Here is a 15,703-nt window from a genome sequence, read left to right as displayed (position 1 = left end):
TTGACATAGGAAGCACAGGCTGACCTGCAGATCACGCTACCATAATCTAAATGTGATCGAACAAATGCCCTATAAAACTGCAGGGGCGGGACCTGTCAGGTTTCCATGTTTTTCTGCTAAGGCATTTCAAAATATTCAATGATTGGAAGCCCTTTGTTTGTATGTCTTTCAGGTGTGGGAGTCAAGTTAATTTCGAGTCAAATAACAAAAGCAAAAAGCGCAGTTTCTTGAAAATGTAAAATATTGCCCCCATTGTGAGCAGCTGTTGGTTAAAACTTAAACGAGCAGAGTTAACATTGACACATGTAGTCTTCTCGGGTGAGAACCGAAAACCAGTTTTCCTGGCCCAGCTTTCCAGCCGCCTAATGGTCAGCTGTAGCTGCCTTGTTGTCGTTATAAGATCAGAGGAGGAGTAGAAGATTGCAAAGTCACCCACAAACAAAGAGCATTTGACAGGGCTCCTGACTGTGGAGGAAATGCCATTGTTAGTGATGGCAAACAATGTGACACTGATGACATTGCCTTGGGGGACCCCATTCTCTTCAACATAGCAGTCACACAAGACACCGCCAACACAACATCGGAAACACCAGTTCCCACTCATGAAGTTGGATGTTGTACCTCCAAGTAGTGTCATATGCTTTTTGAGGTCAGAAAACACACAAACCAAATGGTTTCGGGGTAAGAAGGACTCCTGTATTGCCATCTCCAGTAGAATTAAGTTGTCGCGGGTGGAATGGTAGTGCCTGAAACTGCTGTGGGAGCACCTCAGGTGACCTTGGGATTCGAGCAGCCAGACGAAGTGGTGGTTGACCTCATGTTCAAGAGTCTTACCTATACAAGTGATACAGGCTACACTCCGTTAACCGTTAGAGGCACTACGGTCCTTGCCTGGTTTCCCAAATGGAATTAATATTGCCTCTGTCCAAGTTGTGGGGTACTGTCTATGAAACCAGATCGTATCGAAAAAAGAGAGGAGCTGTCCTTTCGCTTCACAGCACAGATGACAAAGCATAGCATAACGGATCTCACCTGGTCCTGGAGCAGTGTCTCTGGCTGCAGATAAAGCTGATTCCAGTTCCCACATGGACAACAGAAGGTAGTAGACTTCCTCATTATGCAAAAAGAAACTGAACTTCCTCATCCCTGCAGTCCTACAGAACACCTCAGAAGCAGGAGCTTGTCTGGATGACATAGTGATAATTAAGTGTTCAGCTAAAACCTGAGTCATGTCTTCTGGTGTATCCACCTCCGTAAGGGGTTGCCTGAAATCCATCTTATTTAGTTCCAAACATGCGCAGTGGAAGTGGACCAATTAATGGAAGTCGTGAATTCCCTCAGCAAGCCTTCTTCCATTCCTCTATCACTCACCTTGCATGTGCTCTCTCAGATCTGAGGGCAAGAACAGTTTCTGTAGTTGGGCAGTGTGAAGTTCTGCAGAGCTGTTCATCTGACCCTGACTGGCCATCGACAGTCATCATTTGACCAAGCTACAGGCCATCGTCTGAGGTGGTTACTAGACTGCGAGATGGACTCTGCAGCAGCCCATTGGATCTCACAAGTGATATGGGTCACCATCTCCTGTGCACAATCCTTTCAACAATAGCCTGTCGACTGTACTTTACCCAATTTGCCCTTTGTATCGTCCATCTGCATGGTCTGTCAGCCACCGTCCTAGTCAGCGGACGGATCCACACTGGGAAGTGGTCACTAGAATGTAAATATGTAGCCACTTCCCAATGAACTGAGTCTGTAATAGCTGAGGAAGGAAAACAAAGGTCAGTGCCTGAGAAAGACCCTGTAGCAGTGGAGAAGGGTGTCATCTGAACCGCATTCAGAAGGCAAATATTCTCAGAATGGACAAGTCGTAGCCGAGTCCAACAGCACGTTGTGTGCATTGAAGTCCCTCACAAGAAGGAATGAGGATGGGAGTGCCTGTAAGTGTTCTGTCAGTGGGTCTGCATCCAAAGCATCATTAGGTGGAAGACACAAAGAACACATGATGATATTAAAGGGTGCTAGAACTTTCATGGCAATTGCTTGTATGGTTGTGGTAAACGGGACAGGAGAGGAGTGGCATCTGTCATCATTGAAAACAGCCACTCCACCTTTAGCCTTGTCTTCAGTAATTCGTCCTTCCTGTATGGGTGGTAGTTCCGTAATGCAGAGTGTTGGTAACAAAGACGCATTTCTTGTAAGCAGATGCAGAATGGTTTCTCCTAGACCAGGAGTTTTAATTCTTCCAAATGTGAACAATAACCATGTAAATTCCAGCACAACACAGAATTCTCCACGGAAGCCACTGTTTAGGGAAGTTGTTCGTGTCTTTCTCCCTCAAAGGTGGTGACATACCGGGGGAAGTCAAGGAGAACGTGAACAGGTTCCCGGCCCTCCGGTTCCTCTGATTGGAAGTCCATATCCTCAACAGCATAGTCCCCATCAGTGAGGGAGAGAGGTCGCTGATGTTGCGGGGATGGCTTACTTGGCTTCTGATGGTGGCTGATGGTACATGGCTCAGGTGGTGAGCCAATTGCCAATAGCTTCCAAATGACTTCTGTTTCAAATGGAGTGTTTCCCCCACAGGTACACCAACAAGTGCATGTGCTCTTACTTGAATCTGTGGTCAGAGTTTGTGTGGAGGCATCACACTTGGCAACTAGCGGATGCAAAAGAAGTAGCAAAAACCAGAGGTTGCATAGCTTTGAAAACTCTTTTAGCTTCACCATAGGGTATGCACCTCTTGACTTTCAAGTCCTGAATTTTTCTTTCCTCATTGTAAACCTCTCACTTTCTGCTCAACACTTGGTGATCTCTGGAGCAGTTTACAGATTTCAGAGGAAGTGTACAAGAATTGCCTGATTTGTGAGCTGAGCCTCCACAATTGCCGCAATTAGCACTACCATTACATCCCATAATGGTATGGTCAAAACTTTTGACATCTGAAGCATCGCATTGGGCTAGCAACAAACGGGCGAACCTTAAGATGGATGTAGCCTGCAAGGATGCGTTTAAGTAATTCTGGAGTACTTAATGTTAGAATAAATGTTGCGGCACAGAAGTGACACCTGATAGAGTAACAGACATATTTCACAGGGCTCAGGTCAAGTAAACTTGGTGGTTAGAATGTCAATACGAGTTGAGTATCACACACCTTTAACTACTGTAGACCAATTCTGGCCTTGAGACACAGACAGCAATCCTGCTGGAAGACGTCATCACCTTCAGGGAAGATGTAAGCATGAAGGGATGCAGGTAGTCCACAATAATGTTCACTTAGTCCACAGCTGTCACTGTGCCTTTGACAACTACAACATGCTCCATAAAAGTGCAAGTGAATGCCCCCTCATAGCATAATACTGCCACCGTCAGCCTGTACCTGTTGCGAGGTGCAAGTTTCAAGCAGCCACACACACACGACATCATATTTGGACATGATCATCAACAAGACATTACCAGGCAACACATTTCCAATAATACACAGAGTTATCTCTATGTTCACTGCAATCTTAGCTGATGTTGCTTGATCAACATGAGAACACATAGGAGCTGTTTGCTACAGAGTCGCGCATTCCTTAATGTGTGCAGAATGATGTGCTCCAAAACACTTGTGCTTGTACAAGCACTGTACTAGGTCACCATATCAGCCACAGACCATCACCTATCCAGCTTTACAGAGAGTGCAGCCTCCACATTCTGTGATGAGCTGTGAATGTTACACACCTTACCACTTACACATTATTTCACTGTCCTTCAAACATTTCCAACGAATTCTCACAACAATAGCACATAAATAGCTGATCAACTTTGTCATGTCCTAGACACACGCTCCCAGACACCAGGTCATAACAATTTGCCCTCTGTATCCTCAACAGAATGATTCCTCATTCATCTCTGCTCTAATATAATTATTATATACCTTCCTTACCATGTCACATGCCAGCAATGTCACCAAGCAGCATTGAATCTCGTCATGGACAGTCATCATAATAATTTGGCTCATCAGTATGTGTCTACAGCAATTTTATTACAAAATTTGACATTTTTAGTGTTCTGATGCTAGACAACAGAAAAAAAATTGGGCATCTTTTGGATAAGAGAACATTACAATAAATACAAAAATTACTAATTTTTTAAGGTACTACATCACGTTCTCTTGTGTCAATTACCAAAATTATTGACTCAGTTGTGTACCTACTCACCATTTCGGTGCATGAATCACAGTAGTCAAAAACTACTTTGAGGAAAAAAAAAATGCACATAGTACCTTAAATCATAATGGTATTTAAAAAATACTCACTGTTGGAGTGAAGCTCAAAATAAAACAATATTTTTAACTATGTTTCACCCCAGGAAGTGGACTAAAATGCAGAATGAATACCAGTCCATTAATACTGTTGAAGGTTTTCACAAAATGGATTACAAAGTCAGATGGGAGTGGGGAGGTGGTATCACAGTCACAGATTACTCTAAAACAATTTGCTGTCCTTATACTAAATGGTGTGAAGATCGTCAAAAGCGTACATTACAAAACAAATCTAATTGCCAACTGAAATAAGATGTGTTTTGAATGATTTCACGATGACTTCAGCTGCCATTCTCTTCATTTGACATACTCACATCACGAAATCATTCAAAACATTTATTATAGCTGCAGACCATATCACAATGGAGATAATATAATATTTGTTTTGATCAAAGTATGACGTTTATTGTGTCTATACTTGCGGGGAACATTTCAAAGACTGGGAAAACTTACACATGTCAATCCATTGTTTGTCCCAAACTACAATGTACAGTAGTTTGAAAGAAAGGAATATTGGGTTTAACGTCCCATCAAGGTCATTAGAGACAGAGCAAAAACTCTGATTGTGTCAGGGATAGGGAAGGAAATACGCCCTGTCCTTTCGAAGGCACCTGGCATCCTCCTGTACTTTAAATACCCTGAAAATCGTTGTGGTGAATGCACCATGTAAGCAAACACAAGCTGTTGTGACTCAAGTAAAACAAAATCCTTACAAAACAAGAGAAAAATCTTAGTAGCCTCCCAAATGTACTTGTCAGATTATCAAGCTCTACCCAATAGCTCTTATGCTTAGAGACACCATCAGCGGAGTGTACTCATCAGTACCACCTAGACCAGCCCCACAATTGGCAAAACATATTACATTATCAAAGGAAGAGGTGCCTAAGAGTATGTGTGATCAACCAATTTACTTTAAGTTTTACCCATCGTGTTATATTGAGAGTCAGAATGAATGGCCACACACTTTCTATCACCAAAATCCAAAATCCTGTTAATAGTGTGTTGTAGAAATAAGAGCAGTGACCAGGTCAGGAAGTTCAGCATTCTAGATACCTGGATAAAAAATACAAAAAAATTAAAAAAAGGGGGGGGGGGGCGCACTAAGAGGTCAGTGACAACTCCAATCTTGTTTGCATCTCAAATATATGGTGAATACTCAGCACATGCAACAAACTGGATATTGTAATTTTTTACGCAAGTTTTTGTGATTAATTTCTTACTTTGATATATCCATCTACATAAAATAACTAAGTACTTTCTACAATAGAACTAACTACATGGCATGTACATGTGAAAAATGAAACAAAATATAACTCTACCCTGCAAGCCAATATCATTTTCCTCTCAAATTCCTCTTTAATCATCTTGTATTTTTCTATCAATGCTTTATACTCTTCTTGCGCCTTCTTAAGTTTTATTTCTGCTTTCTCCAGATCCTTAGGTGATGCATTTTCTTTCTTTAATTTTTCATATTCCAAGCCCCTTTGTGTGTATGTATCCTTAGCCTTTTGTAGTATCAAGGTCGTTGACTGTATAGCTTGGACCACTTCCAATGTGCTTCCTTCTTCCTCTTTAACCTGCAAATTATTTCCTTCATTGAGTGTCTTATTTATATGGTGATATTTTAGTTTAGATTCATTCAACAAATTTCACAAGCATTATGAAAAAAAAAAGAAAAATATAAAATCAATGAACCACTCACAATTGAACTTCCTCAAAGCAAAACAACTATATAAACCCGTTTAATATAGTATCAAAAATTAAGAATCCGATCATTTTAATGTAAGAGCTTCAGTATTTGATCACACATGTAAAATTGATTTGTCTGAATGAGACTGTGAAACAAAATTTCAGTTATTCGAACAACAAAATCAGTTTTCTGATAGCAACTAGTATGTATCAGAAACAAATTTAAATCAATAACAATTACAAAATGCTCTGTCGTCTTGCATCCAGACATAATTCTTAGTGCTGAAAATAGTCTGTGTTTCTACCAGAAAAATCTGACAGTACTAACTCTTAAGTTACTAAATTGAAAAGGCTATGGCTGAAGCCATTTCTTATCGAACAGAAAATCTTTCAACATTAAAAACTCTGTTTCTATCAATGCTCTAAGAGCTGCTTATTATTTAAATGCATTTTTTTATGTAGACCTGCAGGACTTTACAATGCTCTCTGACAAGGGGTAGTCAGTCATCATTGTTGATCACAGATCCGAATGTACAGATGTTCATCACTGAATAAAAAAAAAACTACACCATCTACTTTGGCTTTTAGTTCAACACTGCTTATCAGTAGTAGTAGTAGTAATAATAATAATAATAATTACTGATGAGATATAATGGCTGCTACCTCACAACCAAAAAGTGGATAATATTCAGTAGTACTTAGTTTTTGAGAAATCCAGTAAAGAAGATATCTCACCTGCTCAAGTTATAATGACTACAGGGCTACTAACAGTTAGTAAACCTGTGTGTGTGTGTGTGTGTGTGTGTGTGTGTGTGTATGTGTGGTGGGGGGGGGGGGGGGTGGGGGGGTGGGGGAATTGCCTCTGGTTCGATTCTCCTTCCAATTTCAAATAAACTTTTTCCTTATACAAAATACACTTCTTTCACAAAACAGTCAGAATTTTAATGATATAAACTACTTTAACCATTTGATGTTTAGTTACTGTATATGCAGGTTATGTCTTATTCATTTGTAGCACATTGTACAGTAAAGCCTGTGTTTCTACTGTTAACTGACCTGGGAAAAAAAGAAATTATAGAAGGTGAAAGAATGTACACACATTTTCAGCAAGGTGAAGGAACAGCACAAACACACATGCAAACTTTCTCAAAGTTCATTAGGTGTTTGGTGAGGACAGTCAGAAAAGGCAGTTGCCTCTTTTTGGTTCCAATATTGTGTGATCTCTCTCAACAATATTAACTGAAAGGAAGAGGTCCCCAGTGGTGGGATGGACTTTTTAGAACCAAATATACAGTGATGTAGGTTAATATCCCAGCTATACCCTGTAGCCACTCACTCTGGTGTCCCTCATTTGTAACTGATGAAAAAAATTTGTAATTTTGTGTGAAACTCAATAGCTTTTAAAAAAAGTGTGGTTACGAAGTGTGATGGTAAGGATAATAGCTTCACATGCAGGATTTTGTGGGTTGTAATCTTGTCACGTGTAGTAATTTTTTTATTTTTTAAATGCAATTTTTTATTTCCCTTCTTTTGTCACATGATTTTAGTCATTACATAAAGTTCTTCATTTGCTCTCATTTTTCTTCCTGTCATTCTTTTTCCACTTGAAATCTTTGTTCATATGTTTTTAATCAATTTTATGTATTATTTTGATTTATATTCCTTTGTTTTATCATCGTGGTTTTTTGTCCAGGTTATGCAGTGGCACACTGAAGAGAGAGCACTATTTTTTGGCCAGCCTGTACGGAAAACAGCTTCTGATTCATCATGAATGTAAACTGCAGTTTATTGTAAGGTATAATTATTAAATGGGAACAATACTAACTGCAAATGATATAAAAAATTAAAATTCTGTCAATATTCACAACCTCTTCCACATTACAGAAATAGAAACTCTTTATATTACTGAAATATTGATAGTTTTGTGAATATGATTAACCTTACAAAATAAAATTTTTTCTTAAAATTCAGGATGCAGACTTGAATCCAAGTAAACAAATACAGAGTGGGCCACTTGCACAGCTCACCTCTTGATGTACTGAACACTTTCACCAAATTGTTATCAACACAAGCACTTACGCAACACTGTTGCACAACTATTTCCTCCAAAACTACTGTGTCTAAAGTTTCTTCATTGAAGAAAATCTCTGGGAAATTTCATCCAAATCCAGGACATGCAATTGCTTTGTTTCTGCCCAAGATCAAAGTTCTGAAATACATTTTGTGTGTGTGTGTGTGTGTGTGTGTGTGTGACATTTTCTGGGAATATTCTCCATTTCATATGAGTAAAACATTTTCTCTGACTAAGGAATTCATTCTCACTACCTCTCATCATCCTTGAGAATGTTCTCAATGTGCACAGAACATCTGCATAATCTTATGTTTCATTCACCTGTCTCAAACAGGCAAACTATTTGACATACAAATATGGAACTGACATCAATGTGTTATGGAAGAGTTCCACTACCTTTGTTTTTAGTTTTGTGTTCGTTGACACATTATTAAGACTATTACAGACAGCCTATAAAAATGCATTTTCTGATGATGTTACTGAATTTTCAACATGCCGGAAACTTTTTTGCTACTGAAGTTAGGTGAACATAAAATGCAAATGAAATCGTAAGAATATATCATATTTTCACCTACTCCAAACCAGAACTCTGTCAGAGTTTTCCAACCTGAGATGATTTTGGTTACACATGATACATAATGTGTCTGCTCATGCTTTAAGTACTTAAGCAGTCATCTGTGCACTTTCGTTATGAGAAACTGATCACTAGGTTTGGAATAAAGCAGTTATTAACTTTTCTGAACTGCCAACTTATTTCTAACATACCAAAATGTAAGACTTATGTTGCGAGGAAACGTGATGATGAACATCTGAAAGTGTCAGTGGACACAGTTGTCTGGTACCTGCCTAAGTCTTCTCCTAAGTCAGACTGAAAACCTTGGTCTACTAAATAGCACAAAAATGTTTCATTTTTGCTTAGTTTGAAAGGTCACCCCTCTTTTTTCACGGTTTTTGGGAAGGAAGTTCGCCATCCAAATAACACTTTTATTGTTAAATCTACAGAAACTTCTACAGGTTATCTGTTCCTTATTCCTTTGGGCTACATGTAAATTTTTTTGCCCACTGAGCAACACAAATTCTGCCATTTTTACTATTAAAAAAACTCCTCTGTAAAACCAACCTTAAAAGAACTTATTCAGCTAGAAGAAGAATACTACAGATCTCACTTCAAAAAAAGGGAGAATGTTCTCCATTTGTGTGAAACTTCTCTAGGTTAGGGACCCAGGGATGAATGAGGCCACTAAAGTGCAAAGGTAGTGGAGTGGCAGGTTTTGGAGGCAAAAGTGTTGGTCAGGGGTGACTTGCAAAATTCTGTTGCAAGATACAACATATTTTATTCATCTTGGATTACAATGTCAGAGTGCTGTGGCACCCTCTGATAAGTCTGCAAGCGTCTGGTCTGGTGATGATGACATTGGAAAACTGCGACAGTGTGATGGCCAATTGACATTCACATCCTGCTTCACTAACACTGTTCACCCCACTCAGCAGCGTGTGTCTGAGTTAACACAATGCAGTCCCAAGTAAGCAATGCCAGCAACACACAATTCTCCTGAATTCCCATAGGTCGCCAACGTTACTGAGTTAGCAGCTCACCATGGTGTTGAGGGATGGCAGCAGAACCACCATGGCAGCAAACTGATGCTGTCCAAGGCAGAAATTCGGTGTTGCTGTGACCCCTGAGGTTGCTTGGTTGGTTGGTTTAAAGGAAGGGGGGAAGGAACCAAACTGTGAGGTCATCTTTCCCTTGTTCCCAGTAAAATAATTACACAAGGGAAAGAAGAAAATGAACGAGACAAACAGCACAAAAACAGGAGAATGGAAGAACCAAAAGAATGACAGAAGGACAACCAACACTACTATGGACAAAACAGGAAAAGAAAACCACAGAGAGAACCAAGAAACAGTAGAAGGGATAAAAACAATAGAGCAGATGACCGTGGCTGGCTGACCATGAGAATAAAAAGGAAAATCCAGCCACCCTGCGACACATTAAAACATCCAGCCTAAAAGTGTTTGAGTGGAGAACACAAATGGCCAAAGTACATGCCCGAAAACTTATATAGAATCATAAGACCCACTGTCACGTATAAAACATAAGACTATATTAGCTGATGAGGTCAGATAAAATTAATGGCAACGAGTTCGGTAACTGAAGAGCCAATAGCAGGGCAGCCAAAGGAGGACAGCTCACCAAGATATGGGCCACTGTCAGCTGGGTGCCGTACCGACACTGAGGTGGGTCATCACGGCGCAAGAGGTAGCCATGTGTCACCCAAGCGTGGCCAACGCAGAGCCGACAGAGAACCACAGAGTCCCCGCGAGAGGCCCGCGTGGAGATCTTCCACACATTCACAGAATCCTTAATGGCACGCAGTTTGTTGTGCATACTTAGATTATGCCACTCCGTCTCCCAAATCTCCTAAACCTTGCGGCATAGTAGTGAACGCAGGTCAGTTGCAGAGAAGTCGATCTCCGTAAGTGGTTTCCGCGTAGCCTGTTTGGCCAGCCTGTCAGCAAGTTCGTTGCCTGGGATTCCGAAGTGACCTGGATCCAGACAACACCACTGAAGACTGCATCATTCCAGGGCATAGATGGACTCCTGGATGGTCGATAGCTTGTAGGCTGCTCGAGGAAGACAGAAGAAACGACTCCCCAGGGAATGAACGTATGTGCTCAAGATCACAAGGTATAGCCACCAGATCAGCAGTGAAAACGCTGCAGCCATTGGGCAAGTAATGCTGTTCAATATGCCCTCCATGCACGTATGCGAAGCTGACGCAATCATCAGCCATCAAGCCATCGGTGTAAACGACTTCATGCCCTCAGTACATGTCAAGAATCGAGAGGAAGTGGCAGCAGAGAGCTGTGGTGTTAACTGAGATCTTAGGGCAACATGAAAGCTCCAGGTGAAGCCGTGGCCTAGGTGTACACCATGGAGGTGTACGTGAATGGACCTAAAGTATAGGGATAACGGCAAGGACTCTAGTTCGGAAAGAAGGGATAGACACGAACTGCAATTGGAAGCCCTGACCTGGGCCGCCAATGCGGGATATGAACCGCTGTGGGTGGGAAAAGGAGACAGTAATTCAGATGCGCAGAAGAACTACAAACGTGTGCAATGTAACTGGCCAGCAGTTGTGCATGCCTATCCTGCAATGGAGGGACTCCAGCCTCCACCAGGATGCTGGTCACCGGACTCGTCCTAAAAGCTCCTGTCGCTCGGCAAATGCCACACTGGTGCACTGGGTCGAGTACACGCAATGCTGAAGGCGCTGTCGAACCATAAACCAGACTCCCAGTCAAGGTGGGATTGAACAAGGGCTCTGTAGAGCTGCAGCAGTGTAGAGCAATATGCACTCCAGCTGGTTTTGCTCAGGTATCGGAGGGCATTGAGGTGCTGCCAGCACTTCCGCTTAAGCTGATGAAGGTGAGGAAGCCAAGTCAATCGAGCGTCGAAAACCAATCCTAAGAATCAGTACGTCTCCACTACAGTGAGTGGTTTGTCATTAAGGTAAAGTTCTGGTTCCGGATGAACAGTATGATGCCGACAAAAGTGCATGACACATGACTTTGCGGTCGAAAACTGGAAACCGTGGGCTAGAGCACATGACTGCACCTTGTAGATGGCTCCCTTTAGGTGCCGCTCAGCAACACCAGTACTGGAGGAGCAGTATGAAACGCGTAAGTCGTCTGCATACAGAGAAGGTGAGACAGATAGCCCTACAGTTGCTGCTAGGCCATTAATGGCCACTGAAAATAGAGACACACTCAATACAGAGGCCTGCGGGACCCCATTCTCCTGGATATGAGGGGAACTATGGGAGGCACCAACTTGGACACAAAAAGTACGGGGCGACAGGAAATTTTGGATAAAAATCGGGAGCAGGCCTCAGAGACCCACTCATACAATGTGCCAAGGATATGATGTTGCCAGGTTGTCACACACACTTTTTGTAAATCAAAAAAGATGGCAACCATGTGTTGGCACTTGGAAAAGGCTGTTCGGATGGCAGACTCTAGGGACACAAGATTACCAGGGGTAGAGCAACCCTGGTGGAAGCCGCCCTGACAGGGAGCCAGTAGGCCACATGACTCCAGCACCCAACCCAACCGCCAACACACCGTACATCCCAGCAGCTTACAAAGTGTGTTGGTGAGGCAGATGAGCCAATAGCTATCCACATCAAGCGGGTTTTTACCGGGTTTAAGCACCGGACCGATGGTGCTCTCCCGCCACTGCGATGTGAAGACGCCATCGCACCAGATCAGGTTGAAGATGACTACAAGATGTCGCTTGTAGTCAGATGAGAGATGTAGTCAGATGAGAGATGTTTAATCATCTGACTGTGGATCCGATCTGGCCCAGGAGCTGTGCCAGGGCACTGAGGAGCTTCCACTCTGTAAATGGGGTGTTGTGGCATGTAGTGAACGAGAGGACTTTCCCTTCCAGTCACCGTTTGAGAGTGCGAAAGGCTGGAGGGCTAGGGGTAGGGTGAGGGGGGGGGGGGGGGGGGAGTAATTCTTCGACGCAGAGAGTCGAGCATAGTGCTCAGCAAAGTGCTCGGCAATCCCGAATGTGTCGGTAGATAACAGGCCATTTATGTTAACACCAGGAACACATGTTGGGGTCTGGTACCCGAAAGCACATTTCATCCTTGCCCAGACTTGGGAAGGTGACGTATAGCACCCAATGGTCGAGACGTATCTTTCCCAACACTCGTCCTTCCATCGTCTGGTAAGCTGTCAAACACAGGCACGGAGCCATTTAAAGGCAATGAGGTGCTCCAGGGAAGGGTGCCACTGTAGAGCTCGCCAATGCTCCTCAATTGCTTCAGCGACTTCCAGCGACCACCAAGGAACTGCCTTTCGCCGGGGCACCCTAGAAAGCAAGGTATTGCATTTTCTGCTACAGAAAGGATTGTTGTAGTCACCTGCTCAACCATCACATCTGTGTTCCCATGTCGGTGAGATTCAATGGTGACAAGCAGAGGTGAAAGCTTCCCAGTCCACCTTGTTTAAAGCCCATGTGGGCAGGCGTCTGTGGACTTGATGCCGGGGCAGTGACAGGAAGATGGGGAAGTGGTTATGACAACACAGGTCGTCATGTGCTCTCCAGTGTACAGATGGGAGAAGTCCTGGGGTGCATATTGATAAATCACTGGCTGAGTAACTACCATGAGCCACACTGAAATGTGTGGCAGCCCCAGTATTTAAGAGGCAGTGGTTGAACTGAGACAGTAAAGTTTTGACATCTCTGCCTCGGCCAGTAAGCACGGTGCCACCCCACAAGGGCTTATGGGTGTTAAAATCCCCCAAAAGTAGGAAAGGTTTAGGGATTTGATCCATCAGTGCAGCTAATACATTCAGGGGTACTGCAACATCTGGAGAAAGATATACATTGCAGACAGTTATTTCCTGTGTCCCCCTCATTCTGACAGCCACACCTTCAAGACGGGTTTGAAGGGGCACAGTTTCACTACAGACTGAGTTTAGGACATAAACACAAACTCTGCCTGACATTAAATTGTAGTTGCTACAGTTCTTCTAATATTCCTTATAGCCACAGATGGCAGGGGTCCGCATTGTCGGGAACCAGGTTTCCTGGAGGGCAATGCAGAAAGCAGGTGTAAAGCTAACAGTTGCTGTAGCTCAGACAGGCGGTGGAAAAAACCGCCTCAATTCCACTGGAGGATGATGTCATTGTGAGACTGGGAAGGCATGGAACATTCAACGAGGCAATTTACGCCTCAGGGTCACCTGCTGCCACATACTTAGTGCCTCAGCAGTTTATATCCATTGTGTCTGAGGGTCCAGCCACATCTAGGTCCTCAGCGGACACCAGCACCTCCACCTCATCCGCAAACGCAGAGCTTGTAGGCAGCAGTGGTATGGGTGCCACCGCAATTCCCTTGGTCTTAGGGATGATCTTTTTGGATTTCTCTTGCTGATCCTTGGGTTTCCTTGGCTGGGAGGGATTTATTGATTCGGTCTCCAGGACTGAGAATGAGCGTGAAGCCCTGCAACCAGCTGCTTTTCAGCTATTCAGCCACTGGCAGCTGGCATCTTTCCCACAAGCAGAAGATGAGCCGGAGAAGACTTACGCTTCTCCGGTGCAGAAGTGGGGATTGATATCCCCGAAGGTTGGGGGGTGCTGCTCTCAAAGTAGGTGGTGCAGGAGCAACAGGGAGGGAAGTGCCCCCACTATCAAGGGGGCAGGTGTGTTCCTCCAGCTCTGAGAGGTGACTGGGGTTGGTGAAGACATATGGCCGAACTTCCGGCATTTAAAGCACCACATTGGGGGAGGTTCATAGGGCTCGCCATCACAGTGGTAGACCATCACCTTGATCTTCTCAGGTAATTTATCACCCTTGAAGGCCAAGATGAAGGCACTGGTGGCAACCTGCTTATCCCTCAGACCCTGGTGGACACACCAAATGAAATGTACACCTCACTGCTCTAAACTGACGTGCAGCTCATCATCAGACTACAAAAGACGGTCCCTGTGATATATGATTCCCTGGACCATATTTAAGCTCTCATGGGGCGTGATGTTTACAGCAACATCCCCCAGCTTGTCACAAGCGAGTAATGTCCGTGACCAGGCAGAGGGTGCTGGTTCCATCAAGGCTGACCCAGATCTCATTTTGGACAAGCACTACACCTCCCCAAACTTGTCCTCTAAATGCTCAACAAAAAACTGAGGCTTCATCGTCTTGAAAGATTCCCCATCCGCTCTCTAACATACAAGGTACCGGGGCGAATAAGAGTCGCTGCCATCCTTAGCCTGATGTTCCTCTCATGGTGTGGCCAGGGAGGGGAACGCTTTGGGGTCATAGTTCTGTGCGTTGACTTGAGCTCATGAATGCTTAGAGACTGCTGGTGTTTGACCTCCAGCGAGAGATGATGCACAGGCACCACCCAGCCTCAGCATTGGCCACCTTCAGGATGGCCATTGCCAGGAGTCTCTATGCCCCAGGGAGACAGGCATCTACTCCTTGGCATACAACGGTGCAGGCATCAGCAGAGTGACCCCTGTGTGGTCAGGGAGCTACAACCAACAGGGTACATGGCGGCCCCACCACAACAGACTGGCTACCATGCTGGATATCAGGTGCAACCAAGCAAGCAAGTCCATTATCATTGTCAGCATAGAAAACGACACTGCACAGTTGATGGAAAAATATGCACCCAGGAGGGTGACCTCACTCAACAGTGGGAGAATAAGCGGAAGTACAGATCCACGTCGACGAAGGATGCAATAGGTCTCAGTGCATGATGGACACGATGCACCATGCAAGGCGCCCTATTCCCATTGACTTGCTCTTCGGAAAAATGTTGAAAAATGGAGGTCAAATCCTACAGGGAACCATCACGTAAAGGTTGAAATGTGAGACACTCCTTTTAGTCACCTCTTATGACAAGCAGGAATACCCCCGGATCCGCAAGTGGAGGCCCCTGAGGGATTACTCACAATTGTCGCCTCAATCAACAGTAATATACTTATAATCTAGAGCTGGTCTGATGGAGATGGCTACCCAGACTGGCATTGGCTGCTGGCTGGCCCACAGTGTGCTGGAAGCCAATGTGGACCAAATGTTGTGGAGGATGCTGTCAGACAGCACATAACTGTGCTAGCA

General features: G+C 43.7%; 1 protein-coding gene across 2 annotated transcripts in view; it reads right to left on the bottom strand.

Annotated features, from left to right (window-relative positions):
* LOC126470537 (F-BAR domain only protein 2-like) overlaps positions 1 to 15,703 on the bottom strand; it is a 302,833-nt gene that overhangs the window by 222,532 nt on the left and 64,598 nt on the right. For both annotated transcript variants that reach the window (XM_050098467.1, XM_050098468.1), the window contains exon 4: positions 5,623 to 5,880. In XM_050098467.1, coding sequence (XP_049954424.1) covers positions 5,623 to 5,880 — 258 coding nt within the window. The remainder of the gene's footprint in view (positions 1 to 5,622; positions 5,881 to 15,703) is intronic.

The sequence above is a fragment of the Schistocerca serialis genome, chromosome 3 (assembly GCF_023864345.2).
Source record: "Schistocerca serialis cubense isolate TAMUIC-IGC-003099 chromosome 3, iqSchSeri2.2, whole genome shotgun sequence".
NCBI lineage: Eukaryota > Metazoa > Arthropoda > Insecta > Orthoptera > Acrididae > Schistocerca > Schistocerca serialis.
The sequence above is the reverse complement of the archived record's forward strand: the minus strand, read 5'-3'. Positions and strand labels throughout refer to the sequence as shown.